Source organism: Emydura macquarii, unplaced genomic scaffold, assembly GCF_026122565.2.
Source record: "Emydura macquarii macquarii isolate MOO-44397 ecotype Brisbane River unplaced genomic scaffold, CSIRO-AGI_Emac_v2 contig_2676, whole genome shotgun sequence".
Lineage (NCBI taxonomy): Eukaryota > Metazoa > Chordata > Testudines > Chelidae > Emydura > Emydura macquarii.
Window position 1 is genome coordinate 32,570,537 of NW_027132813.1, and position 17,788 is coordinate 32,588,324.

At 38.9% G+C, this 17,788-nt stretch overlaps 1 protein-coding gene across 1 annotated transcript in view; it reads left to right on the forward strand.

The window, feature by feature from the left end:
* EML6 (EMAP like 6) overlaps positions 1 to 17,788 on the forward strand; it is a 246,867-nt gene that overhangs the window by 221,916 nt on the left and 7,163 nt on the right. The window contains exons 32-40 of the mRNA XM_067565157.1: positions 810 to 939; positions 2,744 to 2,842; positions 5,739 to 5,912; positions 9,262 to 9,470; positions 11,270 to 11,427; positions 12,192 to 12,306; positions 14,192 to 14,380; positions 15,730 to 15,902; positions 16,550 to 16,712. Of these exons, the coding sequence (XP_067421258.1) occupies positions 810 to 939; positions 2,744 to 2,842; positions 5,739 to 5,912; positions 9,262 to 9,470; positions 11,270 to 11,427; positions 12,192 to 12,306; positions 14,192 to 14,380; positions 15,730 to 15,902; positions 16,550 to 16,712 (1,410 nt within the window). The remainder of the gene's footprint in view (positions 1 to 809; positions 940 to 2,743; positions 2,843 to 5,738; positions 5,913 to 9,261; positions 9,471 to 11,269; positions 11,428 to 12,191; positions 12,307 to 14,191; positions 14,381 to 15,729; positions 15,903 to 16,549; positions 16,713 to 17,788) is intronic.

Here is a 17,788-nt window from a genome sequence, read left to right on the forward strand (position 1 = left end):
ACCATTTGCAGCAATTACCTAGTCTGTCAATACTACATATGTTTTAAAAATAATTCGTATTATGTTAAGGGCAGATTCATTAGGTGTGTCTTTTGGACTGTGAACGCTCATTCACCAACACCCAAAAATCAATCACTGCTTTTCTTATGCTTCCCTTTTTATGGAGAAAATTATTCTGGAAATAGATCACTGTAAATTAAAATGTCCAAGTACAGCTCTAATTAATGTTTCACCTGTCACCTTTCTTAAGCCTGCCTTCTCCCCAGTTTAAATGAGTCAGATTTCCTCTTCCTTAAAGACTAAATGTTGATTTAAAAAAATTAATTTAAAGTTTGATGTTCCGAAGTTTCAAAGTTTGTCAGAACTGTCTGTGAGGACACTTAAAGTGTATGTCAAGCTGAAGAAGAAAAAAATTCACTGAAGTTATGATATTAACACATAACTTTTGTACTGTATTTTCTTTGTATTAGTTTGGATTAAAAAAAATGTAGATGTTTGTTGACATTAAATTTACCTTGAATTGACCTTAAAGAAATAACCACTGTATAGCTGACTGATTTAAGAATCAGAATATGAATTCAGTGCTCTAGTCAACAGTATTGTAGATGGTCTATAAGACTGTCTAATCCTCAAACTAGTAGAAGAATAGGGATATTTTATTAATTATTGTTTAACTAGTTTTTGCCTCTGGAAAATATTTGCTTGTCAAATTATTTAGCACCCTTCTTTATCTTATCCCAGCATTGTTTGTAACTCCCTTGTTTGTTTATTTTATTCCACTATCTAATCTTTTTTCTTTACTTAACTAGGAGCTGGCTTTAGACCATGTTTTTGGATACAGAGGATTTGATTGTCGCAACAACCTTCATTACCTTAATGATGGTGCTGATATTATTTTCCACACAGCTGCAGCAGTCATAGTTCAAAATCTTTCCACAGGTAATTCAAAATGAAACAGTGCTGTGAAATAAAAAAAAAAAAAAAAAGGGATATGGCCAACGCAACCTTTCTATTCAACAATCATAATTTTGTCACTTTCTTCTTACATGTCTTTTTTACTTTTTGTATCCTGATAGGGAATGCATGTAAATTAGCATATAGTTGTTGGTTATTATACTACAGTATGAATATAATAGGGTGCCACTGTTTTCCATGGAGCCACCCTCTTTCTGTGAGCAGATGTAGCTCCTGTGAGAGATGCTATTCAAATTCTTGCAGGCTTACTTTTTTGATTGTCCTTTGTTAAAATCCTCCCTGGATATAAGAGAAATGGTAGTGGCTATCTGAGAAAAGAGGGCCTAGGGTTCGGCTGAATAGGGTTACCATATTTCAGGTTTCCATAAAGAGGACATGGGGAGTGGGGAAAGGGGGAGCAGGAAGTGGGGAGGTATGGCGGGGGGGCAAAGTTAGTGGATCTGGAGGGGATACCTGCAGTGGGGGCATTCACTGGAGGTGGGGGGCAGTGTCATTCCCTGTCATGGTGGCAGGATGGCTGCACAAGCTCAGGATGCAGCGCCAGCCATCAGTCAGTGTCTCCCTGTGGGACCCCGGCCCCAGGGCTGGGAGCTGGGGCCTGGGTGGGTGGGATCTGGCAGCTGTGGCTTGCAGAGGAATGGGCCAATCAGCTGCGGATGCAGTGGAAGGACCAATCAAGAAGTGGACCAATCAGGGCTCTTTCTGAGCTTCAGCATCTGCTCTGCAAAAAGCCTGGTCATTTCCTGTTGTTTGAAAAACCCTCCCAGACAGAGAAGCTCAAAAAAGAGGCACTGTCCAGGAAAACCCAGACATATGGTAACCCTTGGGCTGAACAGGTCTCGGGAAGGAGCCCTAGGAGGAGCGTAGCCTGTTGTTGTTTCATTTTGAGCTACTTTTTTTTAACACATCCGAATCCCAGGGAAGGGGAACAGTTTGACTCATGTGTACATCCTGTGTATGCTGTGTTTTGGAGAGGATAAGAAAGCCACCAGCTCTTCATATAACTAACAAGAGAAGGAGGGGCAAGGAGAAATCTGACCATGCTCCACAGCCCCAACCTTTCCATATTTCCCAGATTTCCATGGAAAAATACAGATGGGAGTTAATACTGCTTTTAGCTGTATTTACTCCCTCTCAGTTGTCCCCCCTCCCTCTGTAATTGCTACTAAGTAGCCATAAGGAACCAAGATAATGTCAGCAGTGTCTCTTAAGGATCTTCCTGCGAGGAAGGAAGGAGAGCAATTATGTCTCCATCACTTTGGGAATTCCCTGCCTAGTGTATCCCCAGGATCTGTGGGCTTGGGAGGCATTATCGCATCTATACTATTTTCCCTCTCCACCCAAAGTCATCCTTGAGGGGATAATTTGCTAAGTGAACTTTACCAAGCTTTGCTGTTCCTCTGGCCCCCTCTCACAGGTCCTCCACTTAAGAGAGAGATCTGGCCTATGCATTGGTCAGCTTTGTCCTTATCCTAAAGTTATAGGGAGATGGTGGCTACAGGCTGTGTTCAGCCCTTGGGCTGCTCCCTAGGCGTCTCTGATCAATAGCTATTTGAAAAAGAGTAAATAGCCTTTTTGTGAACAGATTTAAAACTCTGTTTACAGCAAGTTTCTACTGTACTTTAAGTAGTGATTGCCATGCCTCCTATCCCACCCCTTGATTGTTTAATGTGGCCCATAGCAATGGATTGCTTGAAAAAAATTTCACTTCCATTGTAGTCTTTGCTTAAATACTATTTTTAATAAAAACTTATTTGAATTTTCTTAGGAAGTCAGAGTTTCTACCTGGAGCATACAGATGACATTCTTTGCCTGACTGTGAACCAGCACCCGAAATATAAAAATGTTGTGGCTACCAGTCAGATTGGTAGGTGATTCTCTATATTAATAAAGTTTTACTTAAAGTTAATCAGGAAGACTGATTTATTGGGGCTGGGTGTATTCATATTTAGGAATCAGGGAATTATCAGTGTTACTGTCCCCAGAATAGCCTTTTATTCTTAATGAGATCACCAATTTTCAGCATTTTCTTATGATTTCAATCTGTTTTATACATTGTCATCTCTGATTCTGATCCACTGAATTTTAGATCATGGGATATCATATTTTATAATAGTGTATAAAATACAAATGTCTAATAGTATAGAAAAGTATTGCTGGTAATCATCTCATTTATAAAGAGCCCACTCTTTTGCTCCCACCAAGCCACTATTTAGCAGTATAACAATGAAAGCACTGTAATGAAATCACCTTTATACAACTTCAGAAAGTGAAGTGGAATAGGAGAAAACTTCAATGAATTCTCTTTAGTGGTAAAAACAGTTTGTGCTCCTAAGGCCCAATTCTGTAATCATATTTATGCGAGTAATCTTTACTCACATGACTGATCCTAATGGGTTACTGACAGGAGTAATGGTTGCATGATCAAGATCGTTCAGACGCAAGCTTCAAGATCGAAATATAGGGTCTGATTTTCCTTTCACTTAAACAGGTTTAACACCGGTGTAAGTAACTCCACTGAAATTTACGCAGTTACTCTTGATTTACTCCACAGTACGTGAGAGAAGAATCAAGCCCAACATTTTTATACTAATGAACCGTAACAGTGAGACAGGGAAATGACAGTATATCAGTACTGTGACAAATTGTCCTTGTCAGTTGTGAGGTTCTGAGCATGCTCTGTTCCCAGTGAAATTAATAGAAATTCAGATATTGAGCAGGCTCAAAGATAGGGAAAATATATTGAGCTATCTGTTAGCCTTATTTGAAATACAAATTCAAAATATTAGTATTAGGCAAAATATTCCAAAAAACTGGTACACAGAATTCTTTACTTCTGTCAAAACAGTACCTAGTGTGCTACTGCAGAGGAAGATTTTGCAGTTTCTTTATTAATTACGTTGTTATTAAAAATTCACATGCTATTCCTGCTAATATTTATTCTCTGTCAGCATTTCCATTAGAAATCTCTATTCATAGAAGATTAGAACTTGCCTGCATCCTGAGCTAAAACTCAGAATAAAAATAATATTTCAGGCTAGGAGCAATGTTATTTTACATATTAGGGAAAAACAATTCAGCAAAAAAACAGCACACATTCGCTTTGCTGATACCTTATTCTCAGAGCTTTTATAACATTTAAAAAGAAAAACTTCTCTCCCTACTGTTCTCCCGCTGTCTGCCTCTATCTCATTCAGATGAATCCACAGTGTTTAGTTAAATACATTAATAATATTCTTTAATAATAATTTACATGTGTATAGCACTTTTTATCCTGAAGGCTCCCAAAGTGCATTACATACTAGCTATATATGAGCTCTCTGAAATGCATTCACTTCTTGAATGGGAATGTGGCAGCCAACCATAGCCCAGCACACTGTACAATGCTGAAGAGACTAGAAATATAAGAACATTTAGAAAAAGTGCAGTGGAATCTTTAATGCCCACAGAAAGCAGCATGTATTTAAGCTGTCATCTGACAGAATAGTTGACTCTGTAGTTCATACAATAATGCTAAAGTAGGACTCAGTCCTACAAAGACTTAAGCTTGTGTGTAATTTTACTCATGTGAGTAGTCCAACTTAAGTCACCAGTTTAAGTGAAAAGAGAATTTCACCCTGTATTTCCCTCCTGACGTTTGCGCCAAAAAGGGCATTTTCATGCAACTCTTACGGAAGTAACCCTTACCCATGATTTCACTGGGACTACTCATTTGAGTAAGGTTATATACATCCTATATATCTTTACAGGATTAGAATCTAAGTTTCAGTTTCTTATATTTGAAAAACAATTCACCATATTTCAATATTCACTCATAGTATCTTGGAGATAGCTTTTACTATCATGTCCTAAATTTTAAAATAGAACCCTACTAGTATACCTTTTCTGAACCATTTTAAAAATATGTTTAGGGCCTGTTATACTCATAGGTTCCTTAGAATAAAATACATACACATTTTTCTCTAGATTTATATGATGGCATGAAAAAATAAATTTTGCAGACAGCCCCTTTCTTCTTTTCTGTCATTATTTAGTAAGAACCCATGAAATTAACGTTACTGATTTTTAATTAATATTCTACATAATTATTGACAAATTTTAGTGTAAAAATCGCTTAATGTAAAAAGGCTTGCAAAGCTCTAGCTAAGACTGGGAAAGCAATAAATATTGTTGTTTTATATTTGTGTATAAAAGACAATGTTCCTAAAGAACATCAACAATATTCCTGTTTTTTTTATTTTGTTTATTTAATCCATATCCATTTTCAAATTTTTAATTTTGTGCTTCCTTCTGGTGCTGGTATTGAGTTCAGCATTAGAAACATGACTTATTTCAGCTATCGTTTTCCCTTGGTTCTTCCTCATTTGCTATTGCTCTCACAATGCAGGTGATATGACAGAATTTCCAGGTAAGGCTCTTTCGTGAGTTCTAGTCAACGGAGTTATGTAAAAGTTTCATGTTACCTGGTTGTATCTGTGTGAATTGCGGATACAAGTAAAACACCTACAAACAATTTATTTTGCATGAGGTTTTACATAAGTGTTTTGTTGCTCATTTAAAATTTGTCTTATTTCATGAATTACAGTAATTTCCCCCTGTATTTCATAAGCTATTACAAGCTTTTTTTAGTTGTGTGGTTCTTAATCTTTTTAAAAATGTTTTTAAATGTTTGTTTAGATGCCCTGTTCTTGAAAATGCTTATTTTACATTGAAGCCTTCACACATTAAATTAATTCCCTTTTAATGCATATCTTTGCATTAAGGTACAACTCCCTCAGTTCATGTATGGGATGCTATGAATAAGCAGACTCTTTCTATGCTGCGCTGTTTCCATGCCAAAGGAGTCAACTATATTAATTTCAGTGCTACTGGCAAACTTCTGGTGTCAGTAGGAGTTGATCCAGAACATACTATCACTGTGTGGAGGTGGCAAGAAGGTAAATCTAGAGCCCTTAACTCTTTATCATTTACAATAATTTACTTTGTTGGTCAAGACCTTGTGATTAGCCCCATGTGTGATACAGATAAATCATAGAACTCCTCTTCTGTACTAAGGAATTCATTCTATCTTCAATAAATTCATATAACTATCATCAATGGTGACATTCAGCCCAGTGCACAGGGATTACGTAAGGGGGCTTTGTACCTCTTTAGCCCCCCATTAAAGGCTTAAGTAGCACCGAATTCAAGAACAAGGTCTTGCACAGTCCTCTGCACTGTGATGGATTTCACTCAGGAAAAAATCCAGAAACATTATAATGGACCCCAAAATGGTTGCACATATATGCTGCAAAAGCAGCATTTTATTGTATTACTAATTATATGTTAGGGCACTTATAGCATTGTATAGGCATCTTTTTATTATTTAAATCTAAATAAATAAAATAATGTGTATCTAGCCTGGTTCTAAGCAGTTCCATGGATAGCTCCCCAATACAGATTACCCTTGGTAGCATCAAGAGTAATCTGTAGTGGACCCTGACTCAGAACAGTCCATAAACAAAGTGACCATGCTTCCTGAGCCCGGGTCGCCTCCTGAAACAAAACTCTGCAAATCTTGTGCTGGATTTTTTGGGGGAGTTCACATTAGGGCTGTCTGCCCATGTGCAGGGTTTCACCTATGCACAGCACCATGATATAATTTGGCCTGTCAATCCTCTTTGACCTCATCCCAAAGAAAATAGTCCCCATGTCTGCTAGTCCACAGAAGTGCCATAGGCCATCTGAGCAGCCACAAAAGGTGATCTGGATTCTGATTCCCATGGACAGCAAGACTCCTGTGGTCTATATTAACAACTATGGAGGCACCAGGTTATATATCACGTGTCAAGAAACCCAATAAGTGTGGGAGAGGGCTCTGTCCTGTCCTGGTTTCCACTTATCTAGCAGAGAAGAAGAATGTGACTGCAGACTCTGTCAGTCATTAATAGAACCTCATTAGTGGTTCTTAGATCAGGGAGATTTTTGTCAGATCTTCCAGTGGGAGAGGTGGGAAATGGCTCTCTTTGCCACTCATGGCACAAGAAACTACTGGCCTTCTGATCTTAACATTACGAGAAGACCACACACTAGGAATTGTTGCTTCCATCATTTGTTATAGAGGGGAGCTCCTGTATGGCTTTCCACCTGTAACCTTGATTATTGGTGCTCTGGAATGTCACAGTTCAGGGCAACTGCATCTGTATTTTTTTTACGTGGTCCAGCAAGTGCAATCATTTAGGCTCCTAGCTCCTCAGCCATCACGACTCTTGGGCAGAGACCCACATCTCTCTCCCTCCTGACCAGGGTTTTTCCAGGCTGCACTACACTGCGAGTTCCCCGGCAAGCCAGACTACCTAAAAAGGCCTGTGTCTGCACTTTGCTTTCTCTCCAGAGGCTATAAACAGACTAATTGCCACAGTTGTAAGTTAGCACACAGCTCTTTCTAAGCAAGCACATTTATTCTTCAGATGAAAATTTTATAGAGAAAGCCTACTAAAAACAATAAAATAACAAGTTCATAACAGCTTTTTGCTCAGAACAAGAACACCTATACATAGGTTAGCCTTCAAAGAACTTGAGTCTTTGATCTTCAGAGACTGAATAGGTAATCAGTCAGATAATGTTCTCTCCTCAAAGCATGGCTTCAAACAAGGTTGGATCGGAGGTGGGAATTTGCATTCCCCTGGCCCCAGGGCATAATTGTCATATATGTCTGGCATATTATTTAAAAAAAAGATTCCACTTGTTAGCAACTGCTCGATTGCCACAAAAATTGCCATTATCCAGCGGTTACTAATAAGCAGATGGAAGATTTGCAGGGCTGTAGCCAGGAAAGGAAGTGCTGGGACATTTCTTCCCTGGCTATAGCCCTGCAAGTCTGCCTGCAAGCAGGGCAGCAGCAGTAGAGGGGCTGTTGGGGCTTTCTACAGAGAGCAGGGCTCAGCATGTCCCAGCCTTTCCTTCCTTTGGTGCATTCTCTTCCCCTCCCCAGCAGGACACAGCTTGGAGAGGGCAGGGAGAGGTAACCTGCAGCTCCAGCATCTGGGCTGCAGCCCCCCTCCATGCTACTGCCCTGCCCACAGCCTCTTGTCCTAGCCCACAGCCCCTTACTTCCTGTGCAGTCCCTGTGCACAGGCAAGTTTGTGGGGCTGCCACCCCAGAAGAAAACACTGTGATTGGCTGGGTCTTTCTCCCAAAAAGTGTTGTAAATAAGAGGCATGCCATTGCTAATATCCAAATCCCATTAACATTAAAGTCAATAGGACAGGATTGGTTCCCAGCAAAATGTTGCTATTAACTGGAAGTTGTCAATATCTGGGTTGCTATTAAATGGAATCTACTGTAGTTCTTTGAAGCTTATAACGTTTCTCAGAACTTATATTGGCCATCTCTCCCTCCTAAAGAAATGACATACAATCCCACAATAATAAATAAACTTTGCATTTATAATCTAATAGATTCCAAAGCCATTTAAACTTAATTCAATAAGATCTGATAAAGATATTGCAGGAAATTGCTGTATCTGTCACACCGACCAAATCAGGAGACGCAATGGTTCAGTGATCTTAATGGCTCCATAGTGTTTGGTTTTCAACCCTGAAGTAGATCAGTGATAATTATTCCCATCAGGCTGAGAATCTGAATGTAACCACTCAGAACCAGGGCACATCACTATTTTCTCCACCCCTGAATATCCCTCCCTATGACATTCTTCTCCACAAGCCTGACATTAAAAAATCTTTCCTTTGTATTTGGTGTGGGCTAAAACCATTACACCCCAAAGTTTTCATTGCATTTGATTTACAGGCACTGTAATCTTTAAAGGGGCCATGTCTTAAATAGTTCTGACTGTATTTTTTAGTGTTATGACCTGCCTGCAGTTAGCAGTTCATGGAATGACTCATACTATGAGAGGTAGGGTGACCCCTAAACCAGTGTTCTTCTTTAAGTGTTGGTCCCTATGTGTATTCCACTGTGGGTACACATGTGCTGCATGTGCTCAGAGCCAGAGAATTTTGAAAGTAGTGTCTACTGGTCCGCACATCAACATTTCGTAAGTGTGGGTGTTGTGAAGGACTAGCTTGGGACAGAGGATTTGCAAGATGTATAAATTAAGATAAATTAAGGTACAAGATGGGTGCATTTATTTCTTTTCCTGAACAGGGCCTCAGCTTTCAGTGTTTGGGAAATAATACCCTAAGCCAGCCAGTAGTACTGGTTAATTTATTTTTATAAAAGCAGATGGAAGATTAATTGTGCAGGTAACTTTAGCTTTATTTTTAATGTCGTCCTAATTTAAAACAGGGGCTAAAGTGGCTAGCAGAGGAGGACACCTGGAGAGAATATTTGTTGTAGAGTTCCGCCCAGACTCAGACACTCAGTTTGTGTCTGTTGGGGTAAAACACATGAAGTTCTGGACACTAGCTGGCAGTGCTTTGCTTTATAAAAAAGGAGTCGTTGGTTCCACGGAAGATGCCAAAATGCAAACCATGCTTTCTGTTGCCTTCGGAGCTGTGAGTTCAAATTGCTTGTAATGACATATTCAATAATTTTTTATTAAAAACTGAAAGTATCAATGTCAATTTGGATGAAATTGACTCCAGTGTGGACAGCCCATGCAAGGCTCTGTGCACCCTTACTCCACACTTAAACCCTTAACTTGGGACGTTTAAATGGTGCTTAGAGCATTGTGGGGGTCCTCTTGAACTGGGATAAGTTTTTTTCTTAATAAATGCCCTTTTGAATATTAGTGCTTACCTAGGGTATCATCTGATGTGATTTTTATTTCTGGTACATAAGTTAGTTAGCAGTTGGCAGTTAATTTAGAAAAATTCAATGTTTTAATTTTGTGTTGTGATTTTATAAAATGGCTTTTCCCCCCCATGTTGTTATGTGTGACATACTATAGTGATCTATCTTGTGACGACACTGTATAGTCCTTCCCATGTGTTCACTAGGGAACAATTTAATGATCGAATTTGATTTTAAGGGCACAGGCAGATGTGCATTAGCACTGAAAATGGAGTGTTAATATGAGACTAGGATCTTATCCAGCCTCGCCTCATACAGAAACCCAATACAGATTATTCTTGCTAGGCACAGGCATAATCCATACAAGACACCAATGGTAACACTAACCCTGCCCTTAAACTTCCATGCTAGACAACAGGGCCAAGGTTTTAAATACGGGTGCATAAAGGTAGGCTCCTAAATCTCAGTTAAGTGCCCGAATAAGTGTCCTTATTGTCAAAGTGCCCAGCACCCAACAGCTCCCTTTGATTTCCTGGAATCACAGTGGTAATGGTGTAAAACTGGAATAATGCAGTGGAGAGTAAAGCCCCAAAACACCGCTGTTGTAGACTATACTATTAATAATCATTTCTCATTATATAAATTCCAGGGTATAACCCCATTACTTGTCATTGCAAAGTTCTTTTTATATGTGAAAGTCCACCTGCAGACAAGTGAAAACTCAGACAAGCAGAAAATCTCCAAGTGAATCACACAATGCATTTACACCTGTTAGCTGTCGGATATGTGTCTCCCTTTCATCATCAAGGCTCAGTCCACCAAAGCACAGGCTGCCTGTGTTGCCTTCTTCAGAAATGTTACAATCTCTGAGCTCTGCAAGGTTACAACATGAAGTAACTAACTCTTGTGAAACGTTACGCCCTTGACGTGGTGAACAGGGCAGATGTGAAGTTTGAGAGAGTAGTACTTCAATCGTTGTCTGACTTATTCAACCGATACTCCTCACTCCCACCATCCTGCTTGACAGTCGTCTACAGTGGGACCCTGACACACTCTTGAAGAAGAAAGAGTGATTACTTACCGTGCAGTAACTGTGGTTCTGTGAGATGTTGTAGTCAGTGTGGATCTCACGACCTGCCATCCATCCCCACTTTTTGGACTCCTCACCTAACATGGGCTTTGAATTGCAAGGCAACTGAAGGAGAGTTGCAGACACCTTGCACTTTGTCCTCCTGTAGGAACACAAGGAGGTACCAGGCACAGGGTACATGTGTGGCCCCAGTGGATGCTACAGATTTCTGTCTTGCACACACAAGGCACATGCACACCTACAGGGGGATCCACATTGACTACAACATCTTGAAGAACCACAGATACTGTAGGGTAAGCAGTTGTTCTTTCCCAAAGTATGTGATTTTACTGAAGGCCTATGTTTGTATCACAACTGACTTTTCTGTGAGAAATTCAGTAAGGAGAAGAGAATTTTAATTCAGTTACTTAAAGAAACAGTAAAAATGTTACTAATGATTTCTATAGTAGAGGTTGTTGCTGTTTGTTACAGAATAACCTTACGTTTACTGGTGCGATAAATGGAGATGTCTACGTCTGGAAGGATCACTTTCTGGTTAGACTGGTGGCAAAAGCTCATACAGGTCCAGTCTTTACCATGTACACAACTCTTCGAGATGGTCTAATTGTAACTGGAGGGAAGGAAAGACCGTAAGATACACATCTTCCTAAAATACATTGTTTATGTCTGTGTCAGATTTATTATTATTTATACAATGCCCTAGATGTACACAGTGCTTCATAGACATATAAAAAGGAGATGTACCTGCCCCACAGAGTTTGCAGTCTAAATGACACATAACACAGCATGGGATGTTAATAAATAAAATCGGGGAAGAGCATATGGAAGTGTGTGGGTCACAACAGTGGAATGGGAAGCAGCGAGAGCACCACTGTGGCAACAATTCTGTGTAATCTCCCTTCTGTTGTGTGGGGCTTCTGCCTTACTGTGCTGCAGAGACCGACAGCAGCATTTTTGTCATAATTACTAGATTTACTCAAACTCCAGGCTCTCTCCTCTGACCTCTCCTTTGATTTATAAGCTATGCTCTTTTCCAGAAGTCAGATACACTTTTTTCATAGTTGACCACTTTCACAGCCAGTGTGATAATGATTTGAGGTGAATTAACAGACAGACCTATTTGCAGTTTATGTCGTCGTCGTCATCGTAGTAGTAGTACCGCTTTGGAAAATATGAGAAATGATGGCTTGATACACCCATTTTTATTATTTCCTTTCCATAATACAGTAATGAGCCTTCTTTAAATACAGTAAGAGGAGATTCTGTACATTTTGAAATGTAAATAGTAATTTCTAAAAAGTACTACTTTAGCAATAAATCTGCATATTTGATAAATTCCAGTTAGTGGGAAAGGAGAGTTCTGTATAATATTTGACAACATGCTCTTTTTCAGGACAAAAGAAGGAGGTGCTGTAAAATTGTGGGACCAGGAGATGAAGCGTTGCCGAGCATTTCAGCTTGAGACAGGACAGCTCATTGAGTGTGTGCGCTCGGTTTGTAGAGGAAAAGTGAGTGAGCCAATATGACAACTTTTACAATATACTGCTCATTACTCTCATCATACGAAGTCCTTGTATTATTCTTGATGCTGTTCTTGTTACATGGAGGAGCAGGAAGGGAGTGAAGAGATGATAATCACTGAGGCCTCTCTAAAGTTATGTGCAAAAATTTTGCACATGCACCTAGCTCAGTTTGCATGCACTAATCTACCTCTGATTTACATGTCTGTTTGTACATCCAAATGTACAAAGGAATTCCAAAGGAATATATGAATACCTTTAGAAGTCTGGCTAAAACTATGCCTCTATGAGCCAAATTTGTGTTTAGATTAGCACATTGAACTTTAGAGAGAGACTCCTTTTGACTTTGTGGGAGTCACACATGCATCTGATGGTAGAATTTGGCTTTAAGCCCTAATTTGGTCCTCAAGTAAAGTCTACGGAACTACTTATATGCTTAAAGTTAGGCACATGCTTTTAAATACCTTGATAAATTTAGACCTTGGAGATTTAATATACTTTTGATTAGTGTGCAAAAGCTCTTAAAAATAGAATCCTTTTGTTTTGTGTTTATGTAATATATAGCAGTATTTTTAGATGTAAATGTGAGAAACAAAATACTATTTTAAAAGCTGAATTACAACATTTGACTTATATTGTATAATTCCTGAAATCAATAATAAAATACACTGTAGCCTAAACATGTTCATTATAAATAGTTTTCTATTTAAAATAAAAAAAGTAGAAAGTTTTGTCACTCAGCATGTATACCAGTAAAATGTAGAAGTTATGGCTTTGCTTTTATGATGATGTGCATAAAATTGCACGTTTACATTTGTAGGCACAAACAGTACGTGTCTAACAGCTATTTGCACATGCTGATACATAATGATATTGGTTCTATTTAACTTTGCATTTCTTGACTCTAGGAATTCAAAGTGTCCTTGATCTTCTAAACATCTTATGTTAGTGGACTACTGTCAGAGGGCCAAATTCAGTGGCAATAATAATAACAATATTAAATAGCTCTTAATAATTAATAATGAGTAGGGCCTACCCTACTTTAATTTACCTCTTCTTACACTTTTCATGCAAATCCTTGCAAGGTAAGCCTAGACCAATTTAGACTACATTATGCATTGGTAAAGCAGGTCTAAGAAAGTCTAACTGAGTATAAGAGTTTTGCATTATCATTTACATTAAGACTCCTTTACACAATTCTGACAGTATAAAGGAGCCCTTAGTATAAATGAGAATCAGGCCCAAGCAAATCTAAATTAGCACAAAGAAGTCTAAATTACACCACCTTATATATCACTTCTAAATTTGACCTAAGTGTTGTCAGAGAATGTCATTACCTGATGGTGGATGAGTATATTTGACTGTGGTGAAGATACAATGATTCAGTGGTAAAAGAATATAAGATAAAAATAATAAAAAATAAAGAATGTGGAAAACATTGAGATTTTTCCTAAGCTTGTGGATGAATGTTGTGTTCATGGCAGTCAAATATAGGCAGATTTTATACAAAGTTTCTCATGCAGCCTGCCACTGCATCTGAATACTTCCACCATCACTGCTACTCCACTTTTGTGTCCCTCATGAGCAGTGTCTGCCAGTCATGCCAATTGTATGTGAACTCTATAATCTGGACAAAATTTCCCCAGGAACAAGGCTGAAATACACCAAAGGTCAGTTTCACTTTTGACCTAAGCCAGGATTTGAAAATTGGCCTCTGGAAATGAAAGACTAGTTCACTTAATATATTTTTTCAAGATGTTGAATCAAGCATAAATCAAATCTAGTTATGATAAGTTTTCTGTTACACATCTTATATTTAATGTGTTGATATTATTTTTATAAACTGGTTCTCACCATGTTTTGACTACAACAGGGCAAAATTTTAGTGGGAACCAAAGATGGGGAGATACTTGAAGTAGGAGAAAAAAATGCTGCTTCAAACCTGCTGATTGACAGTCATATGGAAGGGGCGATTTGGGGCTTAGCAGCTCACCCCACGAAAGACATATTTATCACTGCAAGTAACGATGGAACAGCAAGAATCTGGGACCTCTGTGACAAAGTGAGTACCATTTAAACTAAGAAATACGTCATCAGTAGCAGTATCATTATGTAATTAAGATTTTTCCAACTGTGAGCTGTGTTGCCCTCTGTCCATATATGCAACTCCCTTTGAAGCATGCACACATACAGGGCCATGTTAGTCCCCATATTTCCATGTTGTTCCCATTTTAATCAGTAGTTGTGTGAAACGGTGAGTCTTCGGTGGTATGGTTCATTGCTGTTTCTAAAGGAAATCTGTCTGCATTTTATTGAGATGTGCAGCTATTTGAAACCTGACATGCTTAAGAAGTGCCTTCTGTCAAGTATTGACTGTGAAATGTATTTAAAAATAAAGTTTAGAAGTTACAGAATGGCTTGGATTAAGGAATGTTGTAACTGAATGCAAACAGATAGGGTCATGCATGCTCCGTCGCTGGATGGTGCACAGAGCCTGGCACTGGGAAAGTACATGCTGTACCTCAAAAACTGTAGAAAGTGCTTCAAAACTCTGTGCCTGCAAACATAATACCTTCCTCCACCACCATTTAAGTTCTGTAGCTCCACTGGTTCCCAAGAGCTATAACTTAGTCTTAAATTTGCATTAGTTCCCTGGTTGGACCCGAGCTATGTCTACACTACAGACTTCTGTCAGCATAGTTATACGTCTGTCATATACGTAAAGAAATGTGATCCCTGAACAACATAGCTGTGCTGACGGAAGACCTAGTGTAGACTCAGTTATACCAGCAAAGCTGCACTTTTACCATTATATCTTCTTTTGCTTGGGTATGTGTGTGGAATAAGATAATAAAAGCACACGTTTACTGGAATAATTTGCATCCAAACTACCTGACTGGCTCAAAAATAATAGTAAATAATTATAAAATAATAAATAATAAAATAATAATAATTTTATTATTTGATACCTTACTGTGTTTATATGAAGTAAGTGATGAAGTAGGAGCATTACAGTGTATGATGGCATTAACTGGTTTAACAAGTCAAAAGGAAGAACTTTATATTTAATAGTTAAATAAATTATTCAAATCAGTGTTAAATCCATCTAAAAACTGATTTATAACCTTTTTGCTGAGCTACCTCCCTTGTAATGTCATAAATGAGGTCAGTGCAAGATGGTTGGAAGCACTAAAATGGCCATTTGAATCAAATCTTTATTTTCAAATCTATTTCACAATGTGGTGAGACTATGTGAAATTTCAGACTGACATTTTGAGGAAACGGTACAATTTTCTTTTAAGTAAGTCTCTTATTATTTTGTAGATAGTTTTGCTTAGAAGAGGTCTATTTACTTGACAGTTTTCTATAAAGAGAAAAACTAATATGAGATCATTGGTTTTGTTGATACAGAAATTGCTGAATAAAGTGAATTTAGGCCATGCTGCAAGATGTGCTGCATATAGTTCTGGTGGTGAGATGGTAGCTATTGGCATGAAGAATGGAGAATTTGTCATCTTACTTGTAAACAGTCTTAAAGTTTGGGGCAAAAAACGAGATCGGAAATCAGCTATTCAGGACATCAGGTACATCAGAAATTCAGCTGAAATAGGACAATATGGCTCTAAACATGCAGTCTTTACTTAGGTCATTTCCTGTTTGAACTAGAGTAAGTGGTGGATTCTCTTTAACAGAAGTCTTTCAATCAGGATTAGAGGACTTCAATAACTCAGCCAAAAGTTATGGTCCTGCTAGAAGAGTGGGTGGGTGAAATTCTGTGGCCTGAGATGTGCAGAAGGTGATAATGATGGCCCCTTCTGGCCTTAAAGTCTAGATGTCTAATCTCCACCTGAATACAGCTAATAGTCTTTGCATATTAGCCTTTTAATATCAGAAGTTAATGTTACTGAACATTATAATATTACCACATAGCACTGGGAAATCCTGCCTCTTAGCCTCCAAGGATTAATGGTACTTTGCCCATACAGTTAGGCACTTTATAATAATGAAATAGTAACAACTCTTAACTGCATATGCTTCAAGCATCAGCGTGTCTTTCTGATTCACCTGTCTTAGCATCAGTGGTGAGGTTTGGTTTGGATTAGAACTTGCTGTTGTTTATCAGTCTTTTCTTAGAAAAGATTGAACTTTTCTACCTTGAGAATTGTGGCTCAAAACAAGCAAATGCACCGATACAGCAAATTATATCCCTGGTTCATGTTTTGTTGTCTAGAATCAGCCCTGATAATAGATTTTTGGCTGTTGGCTCACAAGAACACACTGTAGATTTTTATGACCTCACCCAAGGCACAACCTTAAACCGGATAGGCTACTGCAAAGATATTCCGAGTTTTGTCATTCAGATGGATTTTTCAGCAGACAGCAGATATATTCAGGTATGTTTTAGGTGGGCATGCATTTGTTTAGAGTTGCTCACATTCATTTATCAAACATCATAAAGGACCAAAGTTAAGAATGTAAAAAGCCTTCTGAAGCCTGGCCTGTATAAAATAGAAAAGAGCTCAGTGCATCCACAAGCATCCCCTGAGTCTGTCAGTTGTCCCAAGAGATCAAGCACAAGCCTTGCTATGAAATGATCTGAGTTAGAAGAGCATTTTTGGGGTACTGGCATGCAAATGAGTAGAACCAGCATCCCAATTTTCATCAAAATTCCTGTATTCAACAAACAGCTTTTGGGATGGAGTTAAGGGTTAATGAATCTAGGGATTTGTAACCCCAGTTACATATTACCCTATTAGGACTTACCAGTATGGGAAAACCAGCTGGCCTCATGGAGGTAAAAGCTGGGTCTAGAATACAGGTGCACACAGTAATGGTAGAGCAGTAAAAATGGGCACAATCTGTTCGGCAGAGTACACTGAAAAAGGCTGGGCACGTGCACAGGTTCTCTATAACCTTAGGGCTCAAATATGCCTTTAGAGCGTGGATCAGCATCAAAGGGATGTTAAGCATGAGATATTGTCCACAAAACCTCTTGAAGCTCCCAAGTGTGCAGGAGGAGCATACCTGCTGCTACTCCCTTTAAGGGGGAGGTACACCATGTGCTCTTTTCCACAGCTGGGCAGTTATGCGATCCGCCAGGGGCTGGGGGGTCAGATCCTTATCTTTCATAAATGCCATTGCCCCTCTGGGATCACAAAGAGTCGTAGTCCTTGCACCAGGACTGCAAGTGTGGCTAGTTCTTGCTAGGGAACGCAGGGAGCAGGGATTTTGTTTGACCTTGCACATCACTGCCTCAAGGGCCCAGCAATGTTTTGGCCTATAATGTTAGTTATGGAAGCTGGGAACGTGAAGCCTGCTGTTTACTCCCGGATTCAGCAAGAAAAGTGCCCTCTCTCTATGATGGAGCATAGTGCACTGTAGATATTCATAGAGCAAGAGGATCTACTTCAACAAGCAGCAATGCAAAAGCTCCCTATCAGCTAGATACAAAGTTAAATTTTTAGTACCA